At 38.6% G+C, this 15851-nt stretch overlaps 1 protein-coding gene across 3 annotated transcripts in view; it reads right to left on the minus strand.

Moving 5' to 3' along the window:
- LOC126187828 (catenin alpha) overlaps positions 1 to 15851 on the minus strand; it is a 145905-nt gene that overhangs the window by 96382 nt on the left and 33672 nt on the right. For all 3 annotated transcript variants that reach the window (XM_049929128.1, XM_049929127.1, XM_049929129.1), the window contains 2 exons: positions 14568 to 14777; positions 4743 to 4919 (listed from right to left, as the gene is read on the minus strand). In XM_049929128.1, the coding sequence (XP_049785085.1) occupies positions 4743 to 4919; positions 14568 to 14777 (387 nt within the window). The remainder of the gene's footprint in view (positions 1 to 4742; positions 4920 to 14567; positions 14778 to 15851) is intronic.

Raw genomic sequence — 15851 nt, forward strand, 5'->3', positions numbered from 1 at the left:
AACAGATTAAATATATCTACTGCAAATAATATGCAAGGATATATCCTAAATTCAAAGTTATCATCACTGAACAAAAGTCATCTGTGATGCAGATGTCCAAGTGAAAATAATTAATCTTGAAACATTCTCCAGTTTCCTACATTGAATTTTTTCAATAACCAGACACTAAAAGTAAGAAAATTAATTAAAACAAAAAGGCAATAATACTATGATCTATTTGACATTATTAGTACCAAGAAGTAGTACATTAAGTTGTGTGGAGTTTCCTCACATTCTAACAAAGTGATGATTTTTACTGTCAAAATTAATACATCAAAACACGAAGGCACGCTGCACACCATAAAACCTTCAGTTTGTTTGTCCAATTTCTCTCACATTTTATAACTTTACATCAGCATAACCATGGACCTTGCTACGGTAATGTGCCTGGCTTGCCTTAACAAAACAGATAGCTATACTGCAGGTATGCTCTGATCATACTTTACTGGTTATTAAATGCACATTACAACTAAAACAACAACAGAGCCACTGCTGTCTCTGAGTGCTAAGGCCCAACCACGACTGAGGCGAGCAGTGACCTTTGCTGGGGGTACAAAAGAGGCATGGTGTGGGGATGGGGATGATTAGCAGAGAAGGGCTGGAGGAAGCCGCTAGTGCTGCCTGTGGAAATGTGCACACGGACGTGGTGGCGACAGGACAGTGAGCTACTAGCTGCAGCATCAAGAAGCTGTACCAGGAGCAGTGGGTGGAAAGGACGGGCAAAGGCGAGAGGAGAGAAGTAAAGAATGGGAAAGGATTATGCAGGTGTGCTGATTGTACAGAAGACATGTATGGGGCTGGAGGGGGAGCAGGGAAGGGGGAAGCGGAAAGGCAGGTGAAGGAGACACAGTAGCGAAAGCTGAAGGCAGGGATGTTATGGAAATGAAGGATATGTTGCAGAGAGAACTCCCAACAGCACAATTCAGAACAGTTGGTGTTTGTGGGAATAATCCAGATGGTCATCTGGCCACCATCCTGAGCAATCTGGATCATTCCCACAAACACCAGCTTTTCTGAACTGCATAGATGGGAGATCTTTGGGAGAACAAACTGTGACAAAAGCAGGATGTATGGGACAAGCAAAATACCCTCAGATTTCTGAAAAACTGTAATAATACCAACTTCAAAGAAGGCAGGTTCCGACGAGTGTGAGTATTATCAAACCATTATTTTAATAAGACACAGTTCCAAAATAGTAATGTGAATTACCTACTGAATGATGAAACAGTTGGTCTAAGCTAGGGGGAGATCGAACTGGATTCTGGAGGAATGTACAAAGCAATACTGACCCTACAACTTATCGTAAAAAATACATTGCTCCAAGTCAAATTCACATTTAAAGCATCTGCAGATTTAGAAAAAGTTTTTGACACTGCTGACTGAAATACACTCTTTGCAATTCTGAATATACCATGGGTAAAACACAAAATGCAGAACATTAGCTGCAACTTGCACAGAAGCAAATACCAACAAAGTAATGGAATGTAATCAAATTAACTTTCATGATGCTGAGGGAATTAAATTAGGAAATGAGACACTAAAAGTAGCAGGTGAGTTTTGATACTTGGGCAGTAAAGTAACAGATTATGGCCAAAAGCCTTTCTGTGAAAAAAGTGGTAGTTCACATAAAATAAAAATTTACACCTAAGGAAGTATTCGCCTCACAGCAACCTTATTCAACACTGAAACAGAGAGGTCAAACAATAGAGGTTTTTGCATATGATGCTAGAGGTGAGCGCTAAAGATTAGACATGTACATCAGATAACTAATGATAAGCTACTCAATAGTATTGGGAAAAAAAGATTGCTGTGGTACAACTTGACTAAAGGAAAGGATAGGCTCACAGGACACACCTGTCATGGCGAAGAACACTTAATTTGGTACAATATGGATATGGATGTGTGGAAGTAAAAATTGTACAGGAAGACCAATCTTGACAACAGTGAAAAGGTCAAAGTAAAAGCAGATTGCAATAGTGACATAAAGATGAAAAGACTTGCATAGGATACACTTGCACATAGAGAGCTGCTTAAAAGTAGTATTTGGACAGGGGGAAAAAAAAAAAAAAAAAAAATTTAAAAAGTCATATTAGCAAAGTACTGAGACAAATTATTTACAGAAGAATGGAAAAATCAGTAGAAGTCGACCTCCGGGAACATCAATTTGAGTTCCAGAAAAGATGGGAATATGCACAGCAATACTGGCCTTGCAACTTATCTTAGAATAAATGCAAACCTACATTTATAGCATGTGTAGATTTAAAGCATGCTTTTGGCAACACTGAGTGGACACACACTCTGTAATCTTGAATGTTGTAGAGATAAAATACAGGGAGCACAGGTTATCCACAACCTCAACCTGTACAGAAATCAGATCACAGTTCAAATGGTTCAAATGGCCTGAGCACTATGGGACTTAACATCTATCGTCATCAGTCCCCTAGAACTTAGAACTACTTAAACCTAACTAACCTAAGGACAGCACACAACACCCAGTCATCACGAGGCAGAGAAAATCCCTGACCCCGCCAGGAATCGAACCCAGGAACCCGGGCATGGGAAGCGAGAACGCTACCGCACGACCACGAGCTGCGGACTCAGATCACAGTTAACTAGAGTCAAAGGACATGACCAAGAAGCAGTGGTTGAGAAGTGAGTGAGACAGGAGTATAGCATATCTCTCACATTATTCAATCTGTACATTGCATAAACAGTAATGAATACCAAGGAGAAATTTGAAGCGGTAATCAAAGATCAGGAAGAAGAAATAAAAAGACAGATGTTTGTTGATGACTTTATAGCTCTGTTAGACATAGTAAAGGAATGGGAAGAGCAGTTGAATGGAATGGATAGTGTCTATAAAAGACATTATAAGATGAGTGTCAACAGAAGCAAGACGAGAATAATAAAATGTAGTTGAATTAAATCAGGTGATGCTGCAGGAATTAGATTAGGAAACGAGACACTAAAATGTCATACACGAGTTTTGTTATTTGGACAGTAAAACAATTGATGATGGCCAAAGTAGAAAGGATACAAAATTCAAACTAACACCAGCAAGGAAAGAATATCTGAAAAACATAAATTTGTTCAAATTGAATATAAATTTAAATATTAGAAAGTGTTTTCTGGCAGTATTTGTCTACAGTGTAGCCTTGTAAGGAGTTGAAACATGGAGAATAATCAATGCAGACGAGAAGAGAAGCTTTTGAAATGTGGCATTACAGAAGTAGGCTGAATATTAGATGGCCAGATTGAATAACTAATGAGGAAGTATAAAATCAAGTCGGGAGGAAAATTTTTTTTGACACAACTTGACTAAAAGAAGAGATCAGTTGGCACAACACACCCTTGGGGAAGAAGGAATTGTTACTTTGGTAACAGAAGGAAATGTGAGGGGTAAAGATCGTAAAGTGAGACCACTGGATGAATACAGTATGCAGCTTCAAATGGATGTACACTACAATGACAAAAGTCATGGAATGCCTTCCAATATCGCATCAGACCACCTTTTGCACAGCGTAGTGAAGCAACTCGACATGGCATGGACTCAACAAGTTGTTGGAAGTCCCCTGCGGAGATGACAGCTCCACCACCAGACCACCCTTTTATACCATGTGTACGCAATACTACCAACATCTTTATACGTGCATACTTCTATCCCATGACTTTTGTCACTTCAGTGTAGGTTGCAACAGTCATTTTGAGAAGCAGAGGCTTGTACAGGATTCAGTAATGTGGAAAGCTGCATCAAACCCGCCTTCAGACTGAAGAGAACAACAACAACAACAACATGGGAACCGATTAGTGCCCACAAAATAGACCCAGTGCTGAGCAGCAGACCAGACTGTAGGAAAGTCCATTCAATCGGAAAGTGCCAGAGCACAACAGTGGCAGTACGTGTGTCATTGCATTTGTGTGTTTGTTAACTGAAAAGAAGGAATTTGTATAAGATCCAAGCAATTTTATCTATAACTCCTCTATATAGTGAGTTGTTACTTATATTCATATATGTATTACAGTTGCCTGAGATTTTCTATTAATGCACATAACTTTTATGTACCATATTCATATTTAGTAAATAACTGTTAATCTGAGCAACGACACTGCCTCTTTATTTCTTCTTCCACTGTGCCAAGTTACCCGAACTTACTGTTTGTGAAGGTCTCTATTTCAACCCAAATCGCCAGTTTCCTTACTGACTCTTTAATATTATGTTCTACCTGCTCTCTTTTCTCTGTGCCTTTACCAAGATTAAACAACCATAAAATACTTAATCAACCTTTTAACAGTGTTTTCTAGCAATTCAACATAGTCTCTTCTATTTAAAAGCATACAAACAGAATATGAATAATAAATACTCATGGAAATATGATAAGAACACAAACACATTAATTTTAATGTATCTCAGGATAATTTTAAAGTATTTGAGGAAGTACACCATATCACCAGTAACCATAAATTATGTTTAAGAAACATAAATTATGTTTAATAAGAGATAAACATTAAAACACCAATAACAGTCCTTGGCATATTATACAGTATAGGTAACATCAAACTTCAGTTACCAATGAAATAGTGAACGAACAGGAACAAACATTCATCAAACGTAGCAAATGTAGATAGAATACACTCCCTAGCGTGTAAATGATAACTAATGCAAATTCATAAACAAACAAACAAAGAAACAAACAGGTACGTACATCAAAATCATCAAGTGCTGCAGCTAGTTCACCTGGGCCATCATACGGGTTCTGGGGCACAGAAGGCCCCTTGCCTTGTGCCACATCAGATATTGTGTTGACTGCTTCACAAACTTGTTTGAACACGTAGTCACGATTTGCTTTTGCTGCTGCAAGCTCAGGGTGACGTACATATACCTGCAGATTTTTGAGTTATATGGATATAGTTCAAGCCACTACAGCATCTACATTTAACAGTCTAGCCTAATCAACTATGCTAAAAATAAGCAATAGTTAGTTATTTACTCCGACAGTCATCATTAAATAGACTAATGAACAACTTTCTTTTTTATGCTTAGTACAAAGTTTAAAACAAAAGAAAGATGTCATTGTTTTTCTGAACCAATTTCCATAAATTAAGTTCATTATCACCCTTGTAACCAAACTTGTTTCTGGTGGTTACACCTTAGAGGCTTTAAATGTAGCACAGCCAATGGCTAAATGCAACATTCTAACAAGCACAAGAAACTAGAAAAAATGAGAGGATACTTACTATAGGCAATGCTTCCAGTTCCTTCACTTTGTGATTCAAAATACCTTATCTTTGCCACTGCGTGTTTGAAACCCCCATGCTTCAATTGCTCATATTTTGAGGTAGTGGTGGAGGTTGTTAAATCTAAAAGGGAATGGGAGGATTGTATGCCAGCATGAAGTATCAGTGGGATGCCAATTTAATATACTCACCATGTAGTTCGAGAAGTTCTGAAGTTTAGTGTGGAAGTACTCTACATTAAACAATGATTCGCATTGTATGCCCATTCAATAATTTATTCAGATCGTTATTTCAACCTTTGCTGAGATATTGAATAATTGTGGTGGTCAGAGCTACCACTGTGAAGTGAAGTATAGTGTAATACACACAGAAGATTGGTGATATTTTCAATTATTATTGAACTTTATGTAATTCATCATATTTTTATGCAATGTGTTCCATGTTTTAATCCTTAATGCATTCCGTAAGTCTGAATATAGTGACTGTTTTCAGATAGAGTAAATGTATTCACCTCACTCCACAGAAAAAGAGGTAGAATATCAACCCTTTTCATACACTGTCAATATAGTCAGTGAGATATTACTCTTATGGAAGGGATTTCAAAGACCACAGTTCAAAATATAAGCAACAAACTTAAAAAAATGATGAAAGTCTCAAAACACAGCAGAAAGGTAAGTGCCGTTGAAGTCTCATTACATTCCATAGAACAGACAGAGAATTAAGACAAATGGTAGTGGAAAACTGAAAAGAACAGATACAAGTGATTAAGAACACGCTGGAGTGCCTATACTACCCATACTGTGGAGCAAAGATTCAATGAAATGGGGCTACAATGCCATCGTGCTGCTAAGAGACACAAACTTAACCCAGTGATGAAACAAAAATGACTAGAATAGAACAAAAAGTACAAAATCTGGACCATGGATGACTGGAATGAGATAAATAAATAATCTCATCATTCTGCTCCTTCTTTTATGATAACAGACACTTCCAATTGCGACATGTAAATTCTTTTCAGGTCCATTTTTCTGATGAAACAAGTATTCAAATTCTGCAAGACAAAACAGAATTTGTGAGGTGCAGGAGGCATGAAACATTCCACAAAGATTGCACAGCTCGATGAGTCAAGCATCCTCTTTCAGTGACGGTTTGATTTGTGGTAAGTAGCAAAGGAAATGGACACATTTATATTGTGAAAGAGAGGACTTGTCAAGTTCAGTACTGGAAATCCTATTTCTTCCCTAGGTGAACAACTGGTTTCCCAACAACAATTACATCTTTATGCACAATTCTGCACCAAGCCACAGTGCAAAATCTGTTACAAAATATTTAAATGAGACTGGAATTCATGTTTTTAACTGGCCAGGGAACTTCACAGACATGAACCCAATTGAAAATGTCTGGCAAGGACTGAAGAGGGAAATTGCAAAGGGAGATATACCCATGAGTAACATCAGGATGGCAGAAAAACTTGTCAGACCATGGCACAGGATACTTTAATTCCAGAATATGTCGAAGAAATGCATTATGAGCGTTCCAAGGAGAATTAAAGATTTGATGGCTGATAAAGGAGAACACACCAAATACTGAACACTCTGTTCATCTTCATGATCTTCAGTAAAATTGTGTGTGTGTGTGTGTGTGTGTGTGTTTTTTTCTTCTTCTTTAAAATAGTTTAATGAAATATTAGTTAGACATAAAACTTAAGTTCATAAACATAATAAAAGTGCTGTGTCCATTCAGTGACTAAATCATTTGGCACATCACTGTATGTGTGGTGAGATGTGTTTCCCTTCCACACACACATGCCACTGACATCCATGCATAAAATATTCATTCAATAATTAAAGACACAAATTGGTCTGGGGGAAAAACTGGTAGTAGGGCAAGTTTGGTACTTTTATGGCTTTAAGTTGGCATCACTGGGATGAGCCCTGATTAGCTGATGTATCAACATTGTTTTTTTTTATAACCTCAAAAATACATTTCAAGATGGCGAGTCCACTTGAAATATCCACAATAGTTGAACAACATTCAGTTATTCGTTTTTTGCTTGCTGATGGCAAGAAACCAGTGAATATATACTGTAGAATGTCTAAAGTTTATGGTGAAGGTTGTATAAATCGTGCAAATTTTTACAAGTGGGTATAGCACTTCAAAAATTGTTGCGACTCAGTGACTGACAAACACTATTCTGGTTGACCAGTTGCAGTTTCAACTCACTCACTTCAAAGTCGAATCGATTACATCATTCATGCCAACCGCCGTGTGACTATGGAAATGATAGTTGATAAGGTTCAAGTTACTACTGGTACAGTTCATAACATTATCTGTAACAATCTGAAGTGCCGCAAAACATGTGCAAGACGGATCCCAAAGGAGTTGACACACCTACACAAGGAAACAAGGTTGAGAGTGTGCACAGAGCTACAGGAATGTTATAAAAGGGAAAGTGTGCACTTCCTCAACAAAGTTTTTTAACTTGTGATGAAACTTGGGTTCATTATTATGAGCCAGAATCAAAAAGACAAAGCACACCACCTCACCTGTCATGAAAAAATTCAAAATTCACACATCAGCAGGAAAAGTCATGTTGACGTGTTTTGGGATGCTGAAGGTCCAGTTTTTTTATGATCACCTCAAAGAGCAACATACAATGAACAGCCAATACTACTCGGATTGCTTTTAAACAAGGTGAAAGCAGCCATGAGAGACAGATGTTGTGGAACTCAGAGGAGAGGTGTGATCCTCCAGCAAGACAACGCACAGCCTCGTATTGCTCAACTAACCATGAAACCATCAACAAAATGGGCTGGGAAGTACTGCCTCATCACCCTTACAGTCCTGATTTAGCACCTAGTGATTTCCATTCGTTTCGTGCACTGAAGGAGGCATTCATTATGTGGGAAGAGGTTCCAGGACAACAAGGACATGAAAAAGTTTGTAGGAAATTTGTTCAAAGATAAAGAGTTCTTTACAGCCGGAATAAGAAAGCTTATAACCCATTGGAACAAGTGCATAAATATTTAAGGGGATTATGTTGAAAAGTAGAAAAAGTATTGTTTTGTAAAAATAAACACTTTTTTCTCCAGACCAATTTGTCTCTTTAATTATTGAATTACCCTCGTATATGGAGGGGAATGGATAGGTTAAAGTTAGATATAGTGGGAATTAGTGAAGTTCGGTGGCAGGAGGAACAAGACTTCTGGTCAGGTGAATACAGGGTTATAAATACAAAATCAAATAGGGGTAATGCAGGAGTAGGTTTAATAATGAATAGGAAAATAGGAATGCGGGTAAGCTACTACAAACAGCATAGTGAACATGTTATTGTGACCAAGATAGATACAAAGCCCACACCTACCACAGTAGTACAAGTTTATATGCCAACTAGCTCCGCAGATGCCGAAGAAATTGATGAAATGTATGATGAGATAAAAGAAATTATTCAGATAGTGAAGGGAGACCAAAATTTAATAGTCATGGGTGACTGGAATTTGATAGTAGGAAAAGGAAGAGAAGGAAACATAGTAGGTGAATATGGAATGGGAGTAAGGAATGAAAGAGGAAGCTGCCTGGTAGAATTTTGCACAGAGCATGAAAGAAGCCCAGAGATCCTGGAAGGTCTCAGATAGATTATATAATGGTAAGACAGAGATTCGGGAACCAGGTTTTAAATTGTAAGACATTTCCAGGGGCAGATGTGGACTCTGACCACAATCTATTGGTTATGAACTGTAGATTAAAACTGAAGAAACTGCAAAAAGGTGGGAATTTGAGGAGATGGGACCTGGATAAACTGAAAGAACCAGAGGTTGTAGAGAGTTTCAGGGAGAACATTAGGGAACGATTGACAACAATGAGGGAAAGAAATACAGTAGGAGAAGAATGGGTAGCTTTGAGAGACGAGATAGTGAAGGCAGCAGAGGATCAAGTAGGTAAAAAGACGAGGGCTAATAGAAATCCTTGGGTAACAGAAGAGATATTGAATTTAATGGATGAATGGAGAAAATATAAAAATGCAGTAAAAGAAGCCCAGTTCTAAGCAAAGAAGGGAAAGCAGAAAGGTGGAAGGAGTACATAGAGGTTCTATACAAGGGTGATGTTCTTGAGGACAATATTATAGAAATGGAAGAGAATGTAGATGAAGATGAAATAGGATATGTGATACTGCGTGAAGAGTTGGACAGAGCATTGAAAGACCTAAGTTGAAACAAGGCCCTGGGAGTAGACAAAACTTCATTAGAACTACTGACAGCCTTGGGAGAGCCAGGCCTAACAAAACTTTACCATCTAGTAAGCAAGATGTATGAGACAGGCGAAATACCCTCAGACTTCAAGAAGAATATACACTACTGGACATTAAAATAGCTACACCAAGAAGAAATGCAGATGATAAACGGGTATTCATTGGACAAATATATTATACTATAACTGATATGTGATTACATTTTCACACAATTTGGGCGCATAGATCCTGAGAAATCAGTACCCAGAACAACCACCTCTGGCCATAATAACGGCCTTGATACATCTGGGCATTGAGTCAAACAGAGCTTGGATGGCATGTACAGGTACAGCTGCCCATGCAGCTTTAACATGATAGCACAGTTCATCAAGAGTAGTGACGAGCCAGTTGCTCAGCAACCACTGACCAGATGTTTTCAATTGGTGAGAGATCTGGAGAATGTGCTGGCCAGGGCAGTAGTCGAACATTTTCTGTATCCAGAAAGGCCCATACAGGACCTGCAACATGAGGTCGTGCATTATCCTGCTGAAATGTAGGGTTTCATAGGGATCAAATGAAGGGTAGAGCCACGGGTCGTAACACATCTGAAATGTAGCATCCACTGTTCAAAGTGCCGTCAGTGCGAACAAGAGGTGACCCAGACGTGTAACCAATGGCACCCCATACCATCACGCCGGGTGATACGCCAGTATGGCGATGACGGATACACGCTTCCAATGTGCGTTCACCGCGATGTCGCCAAACATGGATACGACCATAATGATGCTGTAAACAGAACCTGGATAAATCCAAAAAAATTATGTTTTGCCATTTGTGCACCCAGGTTCATCGTTGAGTACACCATGGCAGGCGCTCCTGTCTGTGATGCAGCGTCAAGGGTAACTGCAGCCATGGTCTCCGAGCTGATAGTCCATGCTGCTGCAAACGTCATCTAACTGTTCGTGCATATGGTTGTTGTCTTGCAAACATCCTCATCTGTTGACTCAGGGATCGAGACGTGGCTGCACGATCCGTTACAGCCATGCGGATGAGATGCCTGTCATCTCGACTGCTAGTGATACGAGGCCGTTGGGATCCAGCACGGCATTCCGTATTACTCTCCTGAACCCAACGATTTCATATTCTGCTAACAGTCATTGGATCTCGACCAACGCGAGCAGCAATGCCGTCATACGATAAACCGCAATAGCGATAGGCTAGAATCCGACCTTTATAAAAGTCGGAAACGTGATGGTACGCATTTATCCTCCTTACACTAGGCATCACAACAACGTTTCACAAGGCAACGCCGCTCATCTGCTGTTTGTGTATGAGAAATCAGTTGGAAACTTTCCTCATGTCAGCACGTTGTAGGTGTCGCCACCGACGCCAACCTTGTGTGAATGCTCTGAAAAGCTAATCATTTGCATATCACAGCATCTTCTTCCTGTCAGTTAAATTTCGTGTCTGTAGCACATCATCTTCATGGTGTAGCAATTTTAATGGCCAGTAGTGTAATAATTCCAATCCCAAAGAAAGTAGGTGTTGACAGAAGTGAAAATTAGCAAACTATCAGTTTAATAAGCGATGGCTGCAAAATACTAACGCGAATTCTTTACAGACGAATGGAAAAACTGGTAGTAGCCAACCTCGGCGAAGATCAGTTTGGATTCCTTAGAAATGTTGGGACACATGAGGCAATACTGGCCCTATGACTTATCTTGGAAAGATTAAGGAAACGCAAACATACGTTTCTAGTATTTGTAGACTTAGAGAAAGCTTTTGACAATGTTGACTGGAATACTCTCTTTCAAATTCTGAAGATGGCAGGGGAAAATACAGGGAGTTAAAGGCTATTTACAATTTGTACAGAAACCAGATGGCAGTTGTAAGAGTAGAGGGGCATGAAAGGGAAGCAGTGGTTGGGAAGGGAGTGAGACAGGGTTGTAGCCTCTCCCCGATTTTATTCAATATGTATACTGAGCAATCAGTAAAGGAAACAAAAGAAAAATTCGGAGTAGGAATTAAAATCCATGGAGAAGAAATAAAAACTTTGAGGTTCGCCGATGACATTGTAATTCTGTCAGAGACAGCAAAGGACCTGGAAGAGCAGCTGAATGGAATGGACAATGTCTTGAAAGGAGGATATAAGATGAACATCAACAAAAGCAAAACGAGGATAATGGAATGTATCCAAATTAAATCGGGTGATGCTGTGGGAATTAGATTAGGAAATGAGACGCTTAAAGTAGTAAATGAGTTTTGCTATTTGAGGAGCAAAATAACTGACGATGGTCAAAGCAGAGAGGATTTAAAACATAGACTGACAATGGCAAGGAAAGTGTTTCTGAAGAAGAGTAGTTTATTAACATTGAGTATAGTTTTGTGTGTCAAGAAGTCATTTCTGAATGTATTTGTACGGAGTGTAGCCATGTATGGAAGCGAAACGTGGACGATAAATAGTTTAGACAAGAAGAGAATAGAAGCTTCCGAAATGTGGTGCTACAGAAGAATGGTCAAGAATAGATGGGTAGATCATGTAACTAATGAGGTATTGAATAGAATTGGAGAGAAGAGAAATTTGTGGCACAACTTGACTAGAAGAAGGGATCGGTTGGTAGGGCATATTCTGAGGCATCAAGGGATCACCAATTTAGTACTGGAGGGCAGCGTGGAGGGTAAAACTCGTAGAGGGAGACCAAGAGATGAATACACTAAGCAGATTCAGAAGGATGTGGGTTGCAGTAAGTACTGGGAGATGATGAAGCTTGCACAGGGTAGGGTAGCATGGAGAGCTGCATCAAACCAGTCTCTGGACTGAAGACCACAACAACAACAACAACAACAACAGAGGAATGAACATAAAACTGTATGATATGTACAAATGGAAATGGAAAGAAAGTAAGCATACAGATTTCAGGGGTAGAAGTTAGTACTATGCATCGGTTCAGATGCACAGTGTAGATGAGGGCCTATTGAAGTTAAGAGTACCAGCGAAAGGCACACCTGTGTTCTCACTCCCTAAGCTAGTTCTGTTAGTAATGGCTTTAGATTTTAGTGTAGCATGCATTCTCTCCTAAAAAATGTAAAACAGTGGGCAGCTGTAGGTGTTCATCCCATTTCAGATTATGTTGTAGAGCAGTTAGGATGACACATTCTTTGAGTATATGAAGTACTGTAAAAGGTGCTTCACAAGCGCACTTTGTGAGGAGGGGTGTGACCAATGTGCATGCAGTTTAGGACCACAGCTGCTTTGTGAGAGGCCATGCCAGGAGTGAAGTTCGCCACTCTTCAGTGGTCTTGTTTATCTATTGGAGTTTTTTCAAATGTGCAGTATTTTGCCATTCTATGTTCTCTGCCTCAGGTAAGTATCTTGAGATGGGATCAAACATCACTGTCTGAGGTTCACAGTTGTAATGTTTCCACTGTTGTTGCATCCTTGGAAAGTCTGTCACCAAGTTGATTACCTAGGACGCCCATGTGACCGTGTCCATAGAAATGTTATGGAGATTTTTGTTCTGTAGAGATTATATAGCAGGTTATGAATGTTGGAGACCAGCAGATTTTGTGTATAGCAATGGTCTATTACTCTCAGTCCAATCAAGGACTCATATATATGAGGTTTGGGTGAATTTCGATATGTTGAAGAGCTCGAAATATGGCTGTTACTTATGCAATAAATGTACTGCACATACTCAGTACAGAGTATTGCTCCTCCACAGCCACTGACATAGTCAACACATTCATTGAACTTAGAGAAACCTGTATATATGATTTAATTGTGTGGATAATCATGATATATAGAGTTAATCATCTGCTGTCAGAGGTGGAATCTATAGTTCCCTTGGTGTAACAGTGCATGTCCACCCATATCACTGGCCTAGGGACATACCAAAAGAAATCAAAGATGTGGTTCTTGCATAAAAAGCAAGTGAGGAGAGTTGGAGTTCTCTACATAGATCTTCAAGGCATACCTCAGCTAGTATACATGTTCAGAGGTGTTTATAGGCAGCCAGGTTCTGTAATTTTGTAGCAGAATGGGATAACAAGGGTACTCTAGCTGCTGGTTGAGAGTAAGTGAGTATCCGATCAGGATCTCAAAGGAAGGCTACTTGTTTCTACAAGGAGGATCAATACAAAAGGCTCCAGTTGCTACACTTACCCCATTATGTTGTAAAGGGTCTAATACATCCAGCATAGATGTTGCTGCTGAACCGTAAGCAATATATTCATAGCCTAAGATAGGTCAAATTAGCATTTTAAAAAACATTGATAAAACCACTTGATCAAATCCCCAGGAGGAGATGATGGTGATGGTGATGGTGATGGTGATGGTGATGGTGATGGTGATGGTGATGGTGATGATGATGAAACAGAGAGCATTTAGACTCCTCAAGCAATAATCCCTGAGTTGGTGTATGTGTGGTGTCCATGTTACTTTAATATTAAACAATAATGCTAAAAAGCTACTTCTAGTAGCTCGTCTCCTAAGTAAAGCTCCAAGTGAGGATGTACAGATTTAAGTCTGCAAAAATGCATGACACACGAATTTGTTCTCAAAAAACAGTATCCGTGCTATTAGGCTCAATATCATACCGTTCTTGTAGCATTCTTAAGTTGCCATTCCACAATATGGAGTGGTGGAGAGTTGCAATACTCGTATATACAGACGCCATTGATATACAATGTCAATGAGACTGTGGGATGCACAATGGGTGGTTCTTAAATATTTACTTATTCTGTATTAAGATTATATTTTACAAGTACCGTTGTTAACAAGCTACATGGGAGTTTGAAAAGGCAACACTAAAATTTAGCATTACATAATGGGTAAACAGATATTTCCAGGCATCACCTAAATTAAGTTACACAATTCTAGTAATAGCCATCCATTTTCTTTTGAGCAATGAATTATGATACTCAAAACATAACTTCCAAGTTTACAATGCACATTATTACAATGACCAAATAGTATTACAACACAAATCACTAAAGCAGCTTAGAAAATGGGTTTGATAACTGAGTCTTTAGATAACTTGTGGAAGAAGAGTCATAATTCATTTACCTTTGAGGCTGTGAGTAACATAGTGGAATGCTTCTTGAGGACTGCTCTTGCAGCTGCCAGATCATCTCTTAACTGAGGATCCTTCAGTTCTTGTTGCCTCTTTGCTGCTTGGCTCATAAGTTCCGAGGCATTACGACCAAATGCTTTGATGTTGTCCAACAATTCTGATTGGCTTGATGCATTCTTCAGTTTCTCCAAGTCGTCTTCAACCTAAAGGCACCACAGAAAATAATAAATTAAGGAAATGACACTTATGTGTGTGAACTGTCAATGATTTAAATCAAAATTGTGGTTAAAAACTAACATAATAATATCTGACAGGTGTGTTCACTAACCAATTGCTGTAATAAGAACAGCTGGAGCAGGTTACACAGCCACAAATTATTATTATTATTATTATTATTATTATTATTATTTCTCTTTCCTGTCTCAGACGTTATGTCTGGTTAAAAATGGAAGGTGATGCGGACCTTGATCAAGCGTGACTTCCATTATTATTATTATTATTATTATTATTATTATTAACAGCAAAAATAATAACAGCAGGATTCCAGTTTTTAAAGTATTTGCTTCATCAAAAGAAATGAAGTTTGGAAATAAGGAAAACTGGTTAGTTTTATAAGTGCTGGTAGGGAAAAAAAAAAAATCACACTGTGTTGTTTTGACAGTGATACAAAATGCAGGAAGAAGATCACTGATTATTTTTTCCATTTCCTTTTATGTGCATTATGTTCCACCTAACAGTGCTGCTCAAAGTAATTGTTCCTTGTTGCCAGTAATTCAATTTTTCACTCTTTACAGTTTCCTGCACATTTTCCTTCTGACAAAGAACCATTTAAAGGTTCCAAAAGCTAGTAATATAATTACCCCTTTAATATAATTACCCCTTTAAAAACAAAAAAAAAACTATCTCCATGTCCCCCACTCTATTTACTCATTCTTCATTGTTACTCGCCTTTTATCTCGAATATTTTCAGTAACGTACTAACATTGTGACAAAATGCCCCGGATAATGCTTTAATACCTACTGAAGCTTGCTTCATGAGTATATCATATAGCTGCCAACCTTGAGAAGAGGCTATCAGTAATCACATGGCAAATATGGAGGGCAATTTTTTTTTTTTTTTTTTTAAATTAGAAGCCTGACTTAGGCCTTTAAATGCTATATTTCAGACAATGTGGTATGTATTATTAAGTATGGATAAATGTTTTGTAACATCACCTGGTTAGAAAGATCGCAACAGCTTTCAGATAAACGCCTTGAACTCTTAACATCACTTGATT

The sequence above is a fragment of the Schistocerca cancellata genome, chromosome 5 (assembly GCF_023864275.1).
Source record: "Schistocerca cancellata isolate TAMUIC-IGC-003103 chromosome 5, iqSchCanc2.1, whole genome shotgun sequence".
Classification (NCBI taxonomy): Eukaryota; Metazoa; Arthropoda; class Insecta; order Orthoptera; family Acrididae; genus Schistocerca; species Schistocerca cancellata.